Raw genomic sequence first — 18738 nt, forward strand, 5'->3', positions numbered from 1 at the left:
TAGTAGTAGTAGTAGTAGTAGTAGTAGTAATTGGTAGCGTGAAGTATGGCATCACCTTTAGGTTGGGTCACCTCAGCACCGTTGTGTGTACCTAAGAGCTGCAGCTGAATAGGAGCCCCAGTCGGTCAACATAGTGGCAGCTCTAGGGTGACCAGCTGCTAGAGGGCGCCCACATTCTCTGCAGGTAGCACCAGGTTGCCGGCATATGCCAGGCCTGGCAGGATTCTAGCGTCCGGTATTCCTCCATTCCTCCATAGAGGTAGTGGAACAGGAAACCCAAGCCTGACTCAAGCAAGGTGCATTCAAGGCCTCTCAACGCACATTGTATAGAGCAGTGAAGTGAGTGGGCAGCCTTTTTTGAGGCTCCTGTCCACAGACACGGGCTATGACCAGGCACCACCAAAACAGGAAACAACTGTGTTGTCACTGCAGAGTCGACGCAGCAGATTGATCTACTTGTGGTATTACAAGGTCCAGCATGCGGCTAAAAAGTAGTATTCCTTGCAGACAACACCTGTATTGTCTTCTGTTAGCAAGCAGAGGGTGTTCTCCAGGTGTCATGTTGTTCGGAAGCCATTCTGCAGAGCGCACCAACCAGTGCTGTCTTCCCACGCACTCATCCAGTTTTCGAGTGTGCGTGCGTGAGAGTGAGCGAACAAAGGTACCCAACCCATAAAAGATGGCATCCTCATGAAACCTGGCAGGTGGCGGTTAAGTTAATGATCGGTTGCACGAGGTTTCTCAGGAAGAGCAACCTGATTCTCACAAATCCCACCGGTGACAGCACCTGCCATCCTATCCCAGGGCAGTGGTGCACCACTTAACCACTGCACCATAGCGCCAGGAGTCGTATGAGGGCTCCCAGGGACTTATGAATGTGAAGTAGAGAAAGACCGGTTTCGCATATATGGGCATTAACCTATTAGGGTTCGCATCATACCCTTAACGTGTGCTGCGGTATGGCGGCGACTGCCTTCACGATGATAGCGTGCAGATCAGAAGGAGTGCGGCAGCGGCGCGCAGTGGTGTCTCTGTAAAGCCATGTAGAGGTCAGATTGCCAGCTGCATGGCATCTGGTTACATCACACCGCAGTGCACGGTTACTGCATTCACTAAGTGAACGGCCAGGCTTACGCCTTCTCACACGTAAGCAGTCTTAAGTGTCTCTGCCGACTTTTTTTTTTATTCGGTTAAAAGTTGGCGGTGCGCAAATTATACATGGGCGCAAATTGCATGAGCGGTAAGTACCTGACCCAAACGCAGTAAAAAAAAAAACTTACTAAATGCCACCTCTGTGTGAAATTTACCAGAGATAATTTTTCAGTTTTCACTGAGCGATCCAATACTCTGTACGCTATTGTCATTGCATCCTTTCACCGCCCTTCATGCACTTGTTTGGTTCATCCACTGTGTTTCTGTTAAGTTTCGCACATGTGCATGTTTGAGCATGCCAGCTGCTCTTGCGGTATGTTTTAATGTAGTGACAGGGAATCCATTCCCTACCTGTTTTTATGCATAATACACCTTTTGACTTTGTGCAGGCTCTGTCTGTGGCTGACCTGGCTACAGTTGTATCAACGTGCGAGATGGTTTCCCCCAAGAGCATCTTTGGCCAGCATCCATGCCCTTTGCAGCAGCCTGTTCTGCTGTCTCTCATCCAGCAACTTTGTGCTGACCTGTCATCCAGCAGTGAAATTAAGTTGAAGCAAGTATTTAGCTGCAGCCTTTTTAAACTATTTTTCACTCTTGCTTGGAGACTGCTAAGACACTGTAATAAGACTGTAATAGGTGTCCCTTTTTCTTTGTCTTTCCAATTCATTCCAGTAGTAGCCAGCTTCTAATGTTTCATGGAAAGCAAAAGGTGCTAACATTTCTTGCTTAAATAACCTTGTGTTTGGCGCAGCATAGCCTCAGTTGCTTTTGCGCCATAAAAATCAATATAACTAACATTTCTTGCTTAAAAGGCTGTCGCAGTAGCACAACACAAAGCTGATTCGCCCTAGCGATGGCTCAGTGGTTATGGTGCTTGGCTGCTGACCCGAAAGATGTGGGTTCGATCTCGGCCACAGCAGTCGAATTGGATGGAGGTGAAATTCTAGAGGCCCGTATACCGTGCAATGTCAGTGCACGTTAAAGAACCCCATGTGGTCGAAATTTCTGGAGCCCTCCACTATGGCGTCCCTCATAGCCTGAGTCACTTTGGGACGTTAAACCCCCATAGACCAAACCTATAGTGGGGTTCTACTGTATTTTGAATCTTGCCATGCAGTGCAGTGACGAGCAAAACCTTCGCCAGCTTTCACAAGGCTGGCCGCAGGGCCGATTGTTGGTTCTTTTCCTTGCATTCACATGCATTGAGTTGTGCCACAAACGTTCCTTGCGTGATGAGTCATGTAGCTTCTAAATTGGCCTGTGATGCAGCAATGCACATAATTCTCAAGTAAGTAACATTTTAGGACTGAATGCACTTTTGAAGTGGAGGAGGATCGAGCAGCTCTACCCTGGCTTGAGGAAAGAAACAAGGAAGGATACATAGCGATGCAAGTCCTGTTTACTTTTTATTTTTTTCTCATGCAGTAGATTATCGCTTTTTTGTCAGTTCCTTAACATATCTTCCAATCTTTCTTCACTGTTCTTTGCACTTAGAAAATGCTCCAAGCTAGTCTATGTAGACTACAAGCACTTTTTTTATCAAATTCACGGTCTTCCAATGCCTCGTATATCTTTTCGAATGCGACTTCTTTCAAATCTCACCGATGGTCATTTCGTGTTTCACATACCCGATCTTTATCTAGCGATATGCCGCTCGTCTTGAGTAGAAAATGCTATCGCAGACATTTCGCACAAACGCAACAGCCGCAGATAGTAAGTGAAACCTCATTATAGGGAACTAGTAAAAAATTGTAAAACAGTTTGCTATAGCCGAAATTCGTAATATAAAATTTCGTCCGAAACGCGCGCAATAGCGGTGCAATTTAGTCATTGAAAGGACAGCAATTCTGGCGATCCTTACAAGAGAAGCGGATAGATGTTTTCCCAGGTTTTGGTGGCGTTTCGAAGACGCTTGCGGCTATTCCAAAGACCGCAAAAAAACGAGCGCCAGTTAGGTGGGCTCCCCCGCACAGCACCGCAAGCGCAGGTTAAGCGCCGGCTACTGTGGCTTCTCCGCATCACAGCCGTGTCGCGTGGAAAGCGGTACATCAGAGCGAAAGCTGCCGCCGTTTTCACCACCTCCGCGACAGCCGACATGAGCGCAGGATTGTTACTGCATGCTTACAACCACCAGTGCTGCTTCCATGGCGCTGTCAACGGATACCAGAGGCGTGAACGCGTGCTGACTGCCGGACTGTAACCCTAGACGCCGCTGTTGGCGAGTGCGAGATGAAAGTGTAAACCTTGGTGCGAACGCGTGCCGCATCACCACCGGTCACTTGTGCAGTGCGGCTAAGCCTGCCGCCTGCCATCCGAACGGCCTAAGTTTGGCGCCGGGTAGTTCGATATACCCGTTTCATGGCCAACCGCGTTCAATATATAAAGTAAAATTTGCATGAATTAGTCAAGAATATTTACAAAGAGTGCGTAATATCCGTGTTCGTTATATCGAGGTTTGACTACCTGCCCCATTCCGATGCCTGTTCCCAATAGGATCCATGGAGCTGCATGTGTAGGAAAAAAAATTGTTGATTTCCATTTAAATTTGTTCCACTAACAAAGTATTGAATTGCGCACTGTTAACGGCTTGCTTGCGCTGACAGTTGCTTTCCCAGATGAACAGTAGACAGCTCGAAAGCAAACTTCCGGTCAGCTCCGGAATGTACATGCATCACGCCGGATTCCGAAACTGTAGGACTGTTTGCTGCTCAGTTCACACCTAGTCTGCCGGGCCACACAGGAGCGTGCCTTTTCATCACCTTTTAATCTCCATTTACTGCCAATTGTTGGCTTTGCAATTTCACTGTTGCGCATTAATTGCTTTAAGCTGCGCGTGTACCGCAACGGCTTCCGGGCAGGGTGATGGTCCTTAAGGGTAATGGACTGAATTCCAAGAAAGGCAAGCGTAGCAGGCGCAGCACATAGGTGGGTGGGTGGATGAGATTAAGAAGTTTGCAGAGATAGGGTGGCTGCAACTGGCAAAGGACAGGGTTAATTGAAGAGATATAGGAGAAGCCTTTGCTCTGCATGGGCGTAGTGAGGCATGATGATGATGATTTACATCTAGATCTCTGGGGTAAGATTGTAGTTAGCACAAATCACTGGAATGCCTAGGGGGAAGAAGAGGTGCGAAATGTCTGGGCAGTTTAAATTTAACAGTGATTGGTGTGGAATTTTTGAGCATGAGATTACGTCAGCTCTTGAATGGACTGCGATGGCGTATTTCATATGGCATCCAGCGGCTAAGGCGAAAGTCACAGGGTCAAATCCAAGTTGCGGCGGCTACATTTTGATGGAGGCTAAATGCAGAAATGCTTATTTCATATCCGAAGTCAGCGCATGTTGTAGGATTCCAGGTGGCCTAAATACTGAAGACCCCACTTAGGTATCCTTTATGGCTAGGAATTGGAGTTTTTGGTTTTTCTTTTTTGAAAATGCTGTGGACTTTTTCAAACGCTGATATGATTTTAAAAAAACTTAAGCGTTTTTATTCAGGAAAAATGAAAGCCTGCAGAGTTTAAAAAATACCACATGACAGCGCACTTCGTGCGTCCGAATGCGCCGCAATTACAGTGCCCTCATCCGTGCTTTGTAAAAAACATCACCCGCGCCGCGCCTTCTCTTCGCTTACTAGAAAGGGCTTCAACCTTTGCTTGGCTCTGATATTACCAGCAGGACCTATTCAAACCTGAATACCATGCTGCAAAGTCGCTCACGCACCTCTGACGTACACACAGCGACAGGTGTGACAACGAATGGAAGGCCCTTTCTGCAAGAACAACTACGCCACATAGTTTCGGTTTGCTTTTCTGAGCTTCATGCCAGCCTGCATCAGCCAGCAAACCGAGCCCACCTGCACGCCGTTTCGAGCACTGATTATCCCGTCTCGCTAGTCTTTTCTATCCCCGTTTCCGTCCGCATTTCCGTCCGCATAGTTCTTCCAGTCCCTCAAAACTGCATGCTCGTAATGTTTGTGCAGTGAAGCCTCCTCACACATGGCCTTGGCGCTTGTGAGGTGCGCAGTGCAGTAGTTTCACCGCTAAAAATAGTCAATTGTCACACTGTTCTCATCTCAAAAGCAAGCAACCATTGCTCAGTCTTTCACCAAATAAATTTACCATGACGCAAACGGTTTTTGTTTTTTCAGGGTCATTCGATAATTCGAACTTTTGGATAATTCTAATATTTTTTCCTGGTCCCTTGAAGTACAAACTTTAACTGTATTCCCGTGCTGTCAGAAATCACTTGAGTTTATTTTGTCCTTTTTGACTGCACGAGCAGTTTATTTGCCAGTAATTAATGCACATATGGTAGCTCTTAGAGCTCTGCTTATAGAATGAATTGCTGCTTTATCACCAATAAAAAAAAATCGAGGCTAAATAATGGAACAATCAGACAAAAGCACCAGTGAAAGTTCACTTCCTAAAACTGGGTTGTTATGCGATCACTGGGTTGCTGCGTTGGGTTGAGCGAAGGGGTAGGCATCGTGGCTGGCATATTGACAGCAGCAGTGGAACTGGCACAGTAGCCAAAACATGACACGTTGTCATGACACTTATGCATTGTTTTGCGTCAGCGTCCTTACATGCAGTGGAGAAACCTACTTAATAGCTGCCGCGAGCGGACGACGACAGCAACAAAATCTGGCACTTCGCTGGCAGGCGACTAGGAGATGGAGCCTCCCAGTCTGCAGGGGCGTGTAAGGCGGTGGAGTAACGCCTCAAAACGCAGAACTACGCTAATCCAATTGTACCACCGTCTTACTGTGCCTCGACTTCTGTGCTTCAGTTTTCGCCTTTGACTTACTTTAACTCCTATCGAACGGTGATAATTGAAGTGATAATTCTGGTGATAATTGAAGTTTGTTCTCTGACAGTGCATTGTGGGGCACTCTGGTAGCTCCCCTTTAAAGTGGTAAATTTTGAATTTCACACGCTTTCTTTTAAGGCAGCTAAAAAAAAAAAAAAAGCTGCATAACCCCACCATGCCCAAACAGTAGTTCACCATTAGTGAAAATTATAAGCAGTGGGTTGAATAACTGACCAGGCTGCCTTGTCCATGACTTGCAATGCCGAGTACATCATTTTGTACTGCTCCATGTTTTCATCAGAATCCTCACCGAGGCTTCGAGAAGTAAGAGTGATATATATCAGCCTTTGCAGGCACACTACTTGCATAGCTGCTACAACTTTGCACACTAAGCGTGAAATTGGGTGTATGCCATGGAATGCACCAGTGATAATGAATTCCCCCTTGTGTACAGTTAAGTGTTCATCAGCAGAAATGGCCATGGCCATTTCACTAAATACCGAAATCCCTGCAGTAAATCTTGTAAATCTTATCTGGCACAAGAAGTTCTTATGATTGTTGTTTCCTGTTGGCAGGTACCTGGAAGAAGCTGTGCTTAGCCTGGACAAGGAAAATGCGATAACCAAAGAGCACATGAAAGCCATCCTGTCTCAGCTATGCCACAAGCTCAACAAATTTATCATGGGAACTGCTTCACATGACCTGGGACGCATGGCAAGGCGCCTGCTGATGGTCACCCAGAGCTTGCTCAACAGCTAGTTGTCCAGCCGGTGTCTTTGGCGTTTGGAGGAGCCACAGGGTTCATCTCAGTTGAGGTCGCTTGTGGACGAGGCTTCGTGGCATGTTTGTGGTTTGCACAGTTTGAGAGGTACTGTCTGTGGTAGTAGCAATATCACAGCCAGTTTGATAATGGGTGTGTGCACTAGAAGCGTGTGATAAGGCAGCTGCTTGGTGTTGCTGCAGTAGAACCTTGTTAATACGGGTGTGAACCTACTTCCTATTTTTTTCTTCCCATTTCAAGATGTGTTGACTTAAGTAAGGCACAACTGTTTTTGCATACCACTGTACATTTGAGCACCAGTATTGCTCGTTTTGCATTGTTGCCATCAGCACCATAGGCTTTGATGGCATTTCAAATTTCTACAGGCTGTAGGTTTTCATGTTGTATTTTGCTGCAGGCTGACTGACGCAGCCTTGTGAATTAGTTGACATTTCATGGACAGAGTGTGTATTGACAGTGTGTGTTGTCTCTTTGTAAACAAGGTTCTACTGCCGACCTTCAGCACTCCAATGACTAAAGGATTACAGAAGTTTAATATAAGGCTAGATTTTCATGGCATTCTTGATCTAGTGAATGTGTGCCTCCTGCCACACAGCAAAACACATTGTTCAAAAATTTTGCAACTGATTTCTTATTTGAATTTTGACTGCCATTTCTTCCACCTGATGTGCACACTACCATTTGTTTTTTTTTTTTTTCTGTTTCAACTTCAGTTGTCTATTTTCAATCTTGCTGTTCTTCCCTCCAATTCCTACTTCAGAAACTCTCCATATTGCAGTTGAAAAATGTCAGAAAGCTGAAGGTTTGCTTTCTTTCGCCTTATGTTTCATTCCATTTGTCTTGTTCAGAGTGCTGTTTGTTTGATTCAATAGAAATAAAGGTTTTCTATTTATTCATACCTTGGTGAAGTTCATCAAGGCGAAAAAATGGTTCGCTGCATAATGGTTTTGGGGCTCAATGTACAAAATATTACCAAGAAGCATTGCTGCCACAAATAGGTTTTCAGTACTGTCAGTCACAATGGCCACGCGAGCTCGATCCTGATTGAATTAGTGCAGAAACAAATTAATCTGTGCTTTTGACACTGATAGACTCCAGTTTTGATTCAGAGTTTTGTATGCAACTACCAGTAATTGAGAGTAGGCGCATATACCACTGCAATACGTGTCGTTGTGTTGTGCCGCCAATACTGCCACTCTGTTCTGGTGCTGTGTGAGACGAGACACTTAACCAAAAATTTATATTTTGTCTGTGCTCCACTCTGATGCACAGATTTGTTGGGCTGTACTTGAGAACCTTTTTGCGACACTTGTTAACGTATGTTCAAAGCTTTAGTTTTTAGCCCTACACAAGACACGAGTAAAGACAAGCACATAAACACCTACTACAGATTTTTCTAAAGCCCAGAATGACTGGCTGATGCCCCCTACACACCACCAAACTGCTCCCATTATTAACAAAGCTGCCTCGCCACACACTAGATTGAAAATGTGCGATCTGGAGGCAACTGCAGACAAACTAGTACATCTCTCCCTACTCCATTACCAACCTACCTTGACCCTCCCACTCTGCTGCATCTGTTGGCCATCCTCTTGCACTACCTGAGGGAATGCCTCCTCAACCCATCACTTTCCCTCATGGGAGGCCACTCTCCAGATTGGTGAACTGGCCAAACATGGCTAGTGGTCAGAGCCCGTGAAGCCCAGGCCCATGGTCTAAACAAGTGGAGCCCACCCTTGGTTTTTAAGGCGAAAGCCTTTAATGCCTCATACTGTCGTTAGCAGCCGTGTCGGCTAATGTGTCCGCGTTTCGGTTGCGTGCCTTATATGGACATATGCCAATCGATGCTTAATCGATGGCATTCGAATGATATCTGAACACGATTAGGAAACTGGTCGAGTTGGGGAATCAAACCAGGGTCTTCGGGGGTGCGAGACGAGCACGCTAACCACTCCGCCATGCCAGCTCCATGGTTTGCAATGAGCGAAGGCGCGTCTAGTGAATACAGTGTCTTCATTCACTCCCATCTTCCTCCCTTCCAGTTACGGTGAGGCTTGGGTGTCTACCGAGATACATTTCCTTTCCTCAAAAACCAATTTACCGACGAGCAAGGTGTAGAGCTGAACGGGCGATGGCGTTTGGACTCCCTGGCAACGCTGCAAGACGCTGTCACGTTCCACTCTTAGAGGCCCAGCTTAACATCTTAACCACACATCAGTGACACAAGCAGCAACACCGCGCTTAAGGCTCTCGCCTCACCGCACTTTAGATCAGCAAAGAGCCCCCCTGAATTTCTCTTTTAGATATGGCAGAACCCGGGTGCACATGGCCTTCGCGCTTCGTGAAGCACTGCCGCCGACAGCCGCCAAGAATTCGCGGGAAGGACTCTTGCCCAGTAAGCATGCACCTCGTGCTGCCCATTCTCATCGGTCCTATGCGACAGTGTCCAAAGCACGGAGGCAGTGCACTCCAGTCTTCACTCTCGTATTGCTTCAACCTGTACATATAAGGTGTACCGAGCTGGCTCGTGCTTCGAGGCTACTGCCGCTCCTAATACAGAAATTTTACCCGAGGCCCAGGTGGCCTCGTGAATCAATTCAAGGGTATGCAATTGGGCCCCCTGCCAATGGTAAGAGGCATTGGTCTGGATGAATTTTGGCTTCCTGGTTGGAATATACTACTGCTTCGCAAGACAATATTTGTGGTTGCAGCAATCTCCGGCAGTTTCAACAAACTGATCTCAATGCAAAATTCATGTTTCAGCGAGGGGCGTCGAGTTCTCCATGCCATGTCCCGCCTACTACCACGTGACATTCAAACCCAGAAATAAGCCATTTTAGTTCCTTCCGCCTTTATTACTACTGTCCTGTGGTGGCCCATCCGTTCTTCACGCCTCTTTTTCTGCAAATTAATTAAAAAAAAGCAATTAGCAGCACCAGAGCACATGCCGGCTCATTCACAATTCGCAGCGGAAAAAAAAAAGGGGGGGGGGGGGGGGGGTGCAAGGAGTCAACAGTCTTTGTCAAAAGTAACCAGGCTGCATGGCTTGCTTCTCGTTCGTTTAACAGCCCTCACGACTTCCCTAAATATCAGTAAGTTTTTTGAAGTTAAGAACAGGAGTTGTTCTTACCATACAGGGATTTAGAGCTTGAGGGCTGGCATAATAGCTTTAATATAAGACTGAGAAGAAAAACGTGCAGCCTGGTTACTTTTGACAAAGACTGTACGTGCCATTCCGGCGTACACGCCGCATAAACAAAAGTGAACTTACTGATAGGCTTTCCATCCTTCCATGCAGCCATTTTTATTGTCGACTCCGAACCAGCCGCCGCAGATAAGTGTAGTGTTTCTTTCTTGAGAGAGTTCCTAACTGCTCTCGCAGCTATTGAAGAAAACTGTAGGTAACTGGAAAGGGCACAGAAATGAGTTCCTAATGCCTATACACAGCTAGCATGCTCAAGGGCGAAGTGGTCACGGCTGGCCAAACTTTGGCAAAAAGGAGCAAAGGAAGTGCAACACTCACGTGAGGCCTGCTGCTCTCCAGTAAGTCATCCTCGGCGGCTCGGCTTCGTGCAAGCTTCCCAAGAAGTGTGCGCTTAGCGTAAAATGCTGCAGGAGGAACCACAGGCCCACGAGGCTACAATCGAAAAAACTAATTCGTGCACGCTACAGGAGGCTTTGCGCGAAGTGCCTTTGCGTGCGCATGTCCAAGGCAGCGCCCCCTTACGCCATAGCGTTCTTTACATATTATGAGTACAAGTTGGACTTTCGGTTTTTATTTTTCGAAAACTCGGCGTGCTTTTTCGGTGTTTATTTCGATTTTTTGCGGCGAATATTATTTTCTACGTATGAATTTTCTGTTCTATCAAAAACTGTTCTTTATATTAACTTTTTTATTTTAATCCTAGCCCCTCATGTAGCAGTACTACAGTGAACTAGAATATTCTAGTTCACTGTAGCAGTACGCACCAACCTTACTACATAGAACCACTGATCTCCACTAGGTGGCTGGATGCCGCATTCCCGCTTTCCGAGACGAGCGCGAGTGAAGCCACCGGAAGTTGGACCGCTTGTCCCGGAAGTCGGGTGTCTGCTGTGTATTTCAATGCAAAAAGTCGTGTCTTTCGCCCTTTCGTTCTCAGTTTTTTGCGTTGTTTTCGTGTGATGTCTGCTATTATATGAAAGGAAGAAGCAAGCTGAACGCGAGAAATGTGAGCATTGTGTGCAGAACCCTGTAATTTCTGCGAAAGCGAAGAAAACAGGCATGCAGGTCTCACCCTGTCTTGGCAAGGGGGTACGTGCATTAAACACTATGTTCTTGCCTGGTTCGTGTATTCCGAGCGTAAAGAAGAAGTAGTGGAATGACTATGAGGCTAGGTCACCTTAAAACCGAATTTTCGTGCAGTAAAGAAGAGGCACAGCACGAGAGGAACGACTGACAAGAAAGGCGAATGGTGCAGTGCGCGTGAGAAGCGCTGTTAGAAGTCAACTGCACCAAGCACCACGAATTAAAGACCATTCAGGCTTAACTTGCTACAACACGAAACAGTACATGACACGCTCCGTCGAAAAAGCAGTACCATACCTTTTGGAGGCGCTAATGTGAACCAACCGAACACCGTCGACACCTCACAAGATAGCAGCCTAGCCCTCGCTCCGGTTCGGTCTAAACTTAATTCGGTAAAATGGTCGCTGCAAAGTAAGCTGCCTGGTGAATGTTTCAACCTATTCTTTCTTATATTTATCCCCCATTGATAGCATAACTTGGGCTTGAGCGTGGGAACAAGCATCGCAGTAAAGAGCACAGTTGGCGAAGCTAGGCAAACGAGACGACACCGAGCCGAGTAGACGAGGCTCCATACTTGCTGTGCGTAGCGGCGTCCTGTCGTCTGCTATTGTCGCCCCATTGAAATGCAATGGGCCCTTATTTTTGAAACGTCCTTCCCGAAGACTTCGCTGGTCTCCTCGCTCAGTTGGCGGCGCAAAAGGTAGGCATTGTCATGGAAAAAGACGAGAACGGCGAAAAGACGAAATGCTAAGTGGGAAAACAAAACTGGAACTGAAAAACCGTGCTGAGCTCCGGTTTCATGCACTGCCAAAGGCTGACTTCCGGGACAAGGCCGCTTACTTCCGGTGGCTTCACTTTCGGGCGCCCGATGCGGCATCCAGCTTCCCTAGTGGAGATCAGTGCATAGAACAAGCCAGTTTCACAGCTCCACCAAAAACATGGAGGAAGAAAAACTCGGGAGAGGCCTGGAGGGTCATGGAGGTGTGGAGGGTGTTCTCTAACTACAGTGATAGTAATAGTAGTTGATCGAGGGGAAAAAAATCTGAGGGAGCGCGACGCCAAGCGGCCAGCCTTCGCAAGCCAAGTGCTCGTGAAGCATGGATATAGTGTACTAGAATGGATATAGTGTACTTGTAATTAAAAGGAAAAAAGAGGCAGCTGAACGACAGTGTTCGCAGTACCCCTGATACTTGGGGCGTATGGCGAATTTGACGTTTATTTGAAGCGAAGGCACAAGGACAGCCAGAATCTCCGCGTAAACACGCACTAACGCCAATAGGCAAGGTAGGAGGCAAAAAGAAAACATTTTGTTCCGTCCTTAGGGCTGCTCAAAGATTGCAACCCACGAAAGGCCCTATTTCGCTCTCCCAGTCGGTCTTTTATCGAAGCCATAGAGTTTCTTACTACTACCTAGAGGGAAAGCTGGCGGCGCTGCCCTTCAGCCAACATGGACGCTCAAAGCATCATGGGGCGGTGAGCTACTTGTTGCGGCACAGTCGTAGTTTTTCGGGAACACAGAGTGGCAGTACTAAGGCGTTTCATTCCGAAAACGTAGTTCGTGTGTGCGCAGACGACTTTCGCGCGAACGCAGTGTGCAAAAGCCATAGTAGTGAAGACGCGACGACACCCGACGCCAATAAAGGTTTTACTCTTCCGAAATGCCATTAAAAAACCTCTTAAAGTATCTAAACAACAACATTTTTTTTGAAAACATATTAACTTTTAAAAGTGCGCCTGTTAATTACGAAATATTAGTTTTTTTAGTGTTCATCACTTGGCCAATAGGAAAGCTAGTCATGTCTTATTTTAGGCAAACTTTGCACTTAAATGCTTTTCTGCTCGTTTGTTGCAATCATTAGACAAGATATTGAATGTTAGGACGTTTGTAGCTATCAAACAGCTTTATTTTTTTATTATTTTTTGGCCAAAAGTTACAGTTCCGCAACAAGTAGCTCACCGCCCCATGATGCTTTGAGCGCCCATGGTGGCTGAGGTGGTCACGTGGGGTCTCCATGCAAACTCCCATAGACGGCTTGCCAGCTTTCCCTCTAGGTAATAGTAAGAAACTCTATGATCGAAGCAAACGCTTGTTCTTTTATGCTTTGGTGCTGGTACGTTTTAGTGCGCGCCATGTGCGCGCGTCTGAGTGGCCCATGGAGGAAAAGTTTTTTCCTTCCTCCAAGATCTACAGCAAGGAGATTGATTTACAGTCAGTTTGCCGCGCTTGTCCGCGCATGTGCAGCAGGGCTATATATCACTGCACGCTGTCACGTGAAATGATCATGGCGGGACCGATTCTGTCCTTTTTTATGACTAGGCTTCAAGGCTGTCGCCGGACGCTCCCTCCTCAGTTTTTTTTTCCCTCCGTGTCACGAGCACTTGGCTTGCGAAGGCTGGCCGCTTGGCGTCGCGCCCCCTCCTCAGCAAGGATATATGTTGAGCTGCAGTCAGTTTGCCGCGCTAGTACGCGCATGCACGCGCGCAACGGGGTTAGATATATCGCACGCTATTACGACCGAATCTTTTCTTTTTACTATATTTTCACATTTTATGACTAGGCTTCAAGGCTATCGGCGGACGCTCCTTCGTATGTTTTTAAGCATGAAATGCTTTTAGCCCCCGTTGTCGGCAGTGTGGTGACGTCACGCCGAGACCGAGAGCCATCATCCGGGCACTGAAATCCACTCATCCGGGCACTGAATTCCAGTCATCCGGGCACTGAAATCCACTCATCCGGGCACTGAATTCCACTCATCCGGGCACTGAATTCCAGTCATCCGGGCACTGAAATCCACTCATCCGGGCACTGAAATCCACTCATCCGGGCACTGAATTCCAGTCATCCGGGCTCTGAAACGAGAACATCCGGGCACCGTACGAGACTTAACGAGATTTAACGAGACTCTCTAAGCCCTCCTACGCGACCGGCATGCAAGCGCCGGTCGGTCTCCAAACGAGACAAAAAATAACTGCTGCCAGTGCCTTCTCAATGTTTATCAAGATATCAGTGGAGCTGTGGGTTTGATAATGCACGGAATTATAATTTCCGATTTCTAATAACGCGTGCAAAAAGCACATAAATGCCACGTTACACTTCGTTGTCATACGTGATCCGGGGGAGAAGCGCTGCGTTCAAAGGGCAAGGCATCGCGCCGAACGGGTGGTGGCGTTCCTCCCTTCCTTTACGGTGCGGTTCGGGTGTCCACCGAGATGGCAGAGAATTACTGCGCCATTTCCTTTCCTCAAAAAACCTTGCGTTCAAATGGCAAGGCATCGCGCTGAACGGGTGGTGGCGTTCCTCCCTTCCTGTACGGTGCGGTTCGGGTGTCCACCGAGATGACATTAGGCCCGTAAACATTTCATGCTTACTCTACTCTCGTTTACGGGAGAGGCAGAGATTTTTTTTTTTTCCTCCATGGAAAAGGCCCTTCCCACAAACAGCATCCTAGAAGAAAAGTGTGGAGAAAATCACGTGATTTTTCTCTATCGGGAGGCCATCTTGTCCGGGCGCAGCTTAGCAACGGCATCATAGTTGCTATTTACAAACCGGGCGGTAGCAGAGGGCCGCGGCGTACCATTTGCGGTGCGGCGTATACTTTCTTCATCTCCTCGACTTTCTGTTTTGTAGCGAAAGCTACACTAGGTAGTCAGATACAACTTAAGAACGAAGTGGCTTTTTCCCCTTCAAAGCAACGTTACTAGAACCTACTCAGTTTCGCAGCTCCCCATACCGCCCAGCGGAGGAGAGTGTCCCAAGCCGGCTCATATGAGGTTTTGGCGAGCTGCATTCGCGCTCTACATGGCTGCAGTAAAATAATACTTCTATTACGGCAGCTTTTGCTTCGAAGCTGCGTGTTATCTTGGAGAAAACGTTTGTGTGATGCGAAATTAGGCTGTTAATATTGTGAAAAAATTGCAAAAACGCTGAAATGACTGTCCGTGGAGTCATCGTTGGGATACCCGCTATTGCATCCCGGTGCAAAGCAGGTCAGCATGAAGAGGCCCGATGTCACAAAATACTAAAACAAAATTCAGGGGCCACTTTGACGATCTAAAGTGCGCGAGGCGAAAGCCTTTCCACGCAACTTTGGCCGCACGGCCTTTGGCACACACGAGGCGGCTATGGGGCGACTTGGTTTGGCTAGCCATGACAAATTGGGTCGAGACTAATTAGTCATGACCCATGAATAACTAGTCATGATTGATTAATTACGAACTAGTTATGTCCGGTTAATGACTGGCTAGTCATGACAAACCATTCATGACTAACCAGTCAACTACTAACGGCTGGTTAATGACTAACTTGTCATGACTGCTTAATAACTAACCAGTCATGACAATTAGTAATTGGTCATGGTTAGTCATGATTAATCCGTCATGACTAACCATGACTAATGGCTAACCAGTCATGACTAGCCATGACTGGTTAATTACCAACTAGTCATGACTAACCATTAATGACTAATTGGGTCATGACTTGACCCATGACTTACTAGTCATGATTGGTTATTGACTAACTAGTCATTATTGCTTATTGACTAACTAGTCATGTCTGGTTAATGACTAGCTAGACATGACTAACCAGCGATGACAAACCAGTCATGACTAACCAGTCATGACTGGTTAATGACTAACAAGTCATGACTGCTCAATGACTAACTAGTCATGACTAACCAATCATGACTAATTGGGTCATGACTTGACCCATGACTTTCTAGTTATGATTGGTTATTGACTAACTAGTCATGACTAGTTGGTTAATGACTAGCTAGTCATGACCAACTAGTCATGATTGCTTAAGGACGAACTAGTCATGTCTGGCTAATGACTAGCTAGTCATGACCAGTTCTAGTAATGTTGGTCATGACAAAACAGTCATGACTAACCAGTCATTAACCAGTCATGACTGGTTTGTCATCGCTGGCTAGTCATGACTAGCTAGTCATTAACCAGACATGACTAGTTAGTCAATAATCAATCATGACTAGTAAGTCATGGGTCAAGTCATGACCCAAATAGTCATTAATGGTTAGTCATGACTAGTTAGTAATTAACCAGTCATAGCTAGCCATTAGTCATGGTTAGTCATGACAGATTAATCACGACTAACCATGACCAATTACTAATTGTCATGACTGGTTAGTTATTAAGCAGTCATGGCAAGTTAGTCATTAACCAGCCATTAGTAGTTGACTGGTTAGTCATGACTAGCCATGACTGGTTTGTCATGACTAGCCAGTCATTAACTGGACATGACTAGTTCGTAATTAATCAATCATGACTAGTTATAACCAGTCATAACTAGTCGACTGCTTAATGACTAACCAGTCATGACCAATACGTCATTAGTCATGGTAAGTCATGGCTAATCAGTCATGACTAGTAATGACTGGTTAATGAATGTCTAGTCAATCATGACTAACAGGTCATGAGTGATTAATGACTGACCAGTCATGACTGGATAGTTAGTCATTAAACAATCATAACTAACTAGTCATGAGTTAATGGCTAGTTTAAATGCCAAATGAGTGACTTCAAATGCCAAAGGCCCTGGTTCGATTCTCAGCCTCGACAGTTTTTTTTAAGTAGTGACGCTGAAACGAGAACACATCTGCCGACACGGCTGCTAACGACAGTATGAGGCATTAAAGGCTTTCGCCTTAAACTTAACCGAGAAGCGGACGACACGTACAAAACGGCTGTCGCGAGCGTTCTCTTTAAAAAGGGCGCAACAGGGCCAGCGAACCTCACCGAGCGGCGACGAGGGAGCAAGACTCGATCGCAGCGCCACTAGTTCGCGCGACCGCCACTTGGGACAGCTCTCCGGGCAGAGCTGTGAAACTGATTTTGTTCTAGTAATGTTGCTTCAAAGAACCCCCCTCCAGCCAATGGCGTCGGCCGGTTCTCATTGTCCAGCTAGCGTGACAATGCAGGGAGTGACAGTTGAAAGGGGATATATTCCCCCCCTCCATAGTCGGGGATAGACCCCTAGTTGTGGCACCGCTCCCTGCATTGTCACCCTAGCAGGGTCATGAGAATCGGCCGACGCCATTGGGGGGTTCTTTGACGGGGAAAAGCCGCTTCGTTATTATTATATCCGACTATAGTCAGCCGCGCATTTCAGGCGGTCGTCGCACAGTACTGCGCATGCGCCGTAACCATGGCGACCGCTTGTCGTGGCTGTTAGGTAAGACCTACTGAACTACGGACCTACACAGATGGCGGAATCCTATGAAGGAACGTGCGCTAACTTTCATTAGCTTTTTGGCCATTGAGGGCTCTCAGTTGCCCTGTTCGTCTGCTACGATTCTCATCATCATTTGTCATTTTGCGCGTGCTATTATTTTGTCCTTGTCTGCTATCTTAACATCAGCAGTGAAAATAGCCATAACAACGACTTTTTTTATCCTTGAACAGTATAAAACGCCTTTTCCCTTGTGGCCACTTTCTTTTCGTCGCCATTTTCTTTCACTCCGGCTTCCTACACTTTTAACCTTTGTGCCACCTCTCTGCTTTTCAGCCACCAATCTTCCAATCGCTTCTTGCTAACTTCCACCGCAGATTTATTTACGTGCGTGACCATTGTTATATCCCTAAACCCTAGGGCCTCAGGAAGAGTGACAGTGCCTGCATCGACATCCGGATGGATACCATCACATTTGAGTATAAGGTGTAGTTGTTTCTACAGATCTACCACACACGGCACATGTGTCATCATCATCGTTAATTTTTTTTTTTTGTAGCTGTGCGTTCTATGACACCCTAACCTAGCTTCAAAGAGTAGGGCACTACCTCTTGAGTTATCATAGAACAATTCCTTCCTGATCTGCCTTTTCCAGCATCGTAACCATGGCAAACAGTTGTCGTGGCGTTTTTAACCTGTAGTTTAATGTTCATTCTCCACCCTTGTGTCCGGCATACTTACTGGTTAGTTTCCTAGTTCTTTTCCACCACTGTGAGTCAACGCTCTTTCTGTATAAGTATTTAAATACCTTACTTAGCTGCCCATCTGTTGTCGTCCAATTTCCTCAGGCGTTCTTCATATAGTATTTTTCTCTGAGCTTCCCGTGCTTCGAACGATGCCCAGCCCATATCCCCCTGCACTGCCTCGTTTATGGTTTTGCCGTGGGCACCTAGTGCTAATCTTCCAACAGCTCTCTGATTTACTTCTAATCTCGACTGAACTTCTGCCTTTAAGCGCAGAACCACATTCCCGAAAGTAAGCCCCGGTACCACTATACCTCTTAGTACTTCGTATTTGTTGTACCCTCATAATGCCCTATGTTTCATTATTTATCCCGACATCTCTTCGCCATTTTGCCCTAAGAGACTGTTTGTGCTTTTCCGTGTATATCTGCCCTAATTCGTTTAGCCATATCCCGAGATATTTGTATTCGGCCACTCTAGGCATTTCATGGCCTTGTATTGTAAGCACCTGATCAGTTGCAAGGGCATCCGCAGAACTTTTTCCAGGGGGGGCACCCGATGTCCGGGGATGGGGCGGCGGTAGGTTAGCACCAAAAAGGAACTAGTGCATAGTCAGTTGTATCATTGAAAATCATCATGCCTGACTTAGTTGCGCTAAAACTGAAACCTAGAGCGTCTCCTTCGTCTTCACTACAATTAACCAGAGTTTGCAAATCTTTCTGGCTATCTGCTGACAGTACAATATCGCCTGCATACATTAAACCCAGGAGCTGTTGCTCAA

General features: G+C 46.6%; 2 protein-coding genes across 5 annotated transcripts in view; one reads left to right on the plus strand and one right to left on the minus strand.

Moving 5' to 3' along the window:
• Ge-1 (Enhancer of mRNA-decapping protein 4 homolog Ge-1) overlaps positions 1–7640 on the plus strand; it is a 116083-nt gene extending 108443 nt beyond the window's left edge. For all 4 annotated transcript variants that reach the window (XM_089580249.1, XM_089580250.1, XM_089580252.1 and 1 more), the window contains 2 exons: positions 1542–1705; positions 6537–7640. In XM_089580249.1, the coding sequence (XP_089436375.1) occupies positions 1542–1705; positions 6537–6720 (348 nt within the window). In that variant the 3' untranslated portion in view covers positions 6721–7640. The remainder of the gene's footprint in view (positions 1–1541; positions 1706–6536) is intronic.
• A 1929-nt stretch (positions 7641–9569) lies between these two features.
• Positions 9570–10469, minus strand: LOC149351061 (protein stunted-like). Its single transcript, XM_089580253.1, has 3 exons — positions 10266–10469; positions 10014–10147; positions 9570–9643 (listed from the first exon to the last, which is right to left on the minus strand). The coding sequence occupies exons 1-3, from the start codon at positions 10292–10294 to the stop codon at positions 9630–9632; spliced, it is 177 nt and encodes a 58-aa protein (XP_089436379.1). The 5' UTR covers positions 10295–10469; the 3' UTR covers positions 9570–9629.
• Positions 10470–18738: the final 8269 nt, after the last annotated feature.

The sequence above is a fragment of the Amblyomma mixtum genome, chromosome 3 (genome assembly GCF_055824585.1).
Source record: "Amblyomma mixtum isolate Tamu chromosome 3, ASM5582458v1, whole genome shotgun sequence".
Lineage (NCBI taxonomy): Eukaryota > Metazoa > Arthropoda > Arachnida > Ixodida > Ixodidae > Amblyomma > Amblyomma mixtum.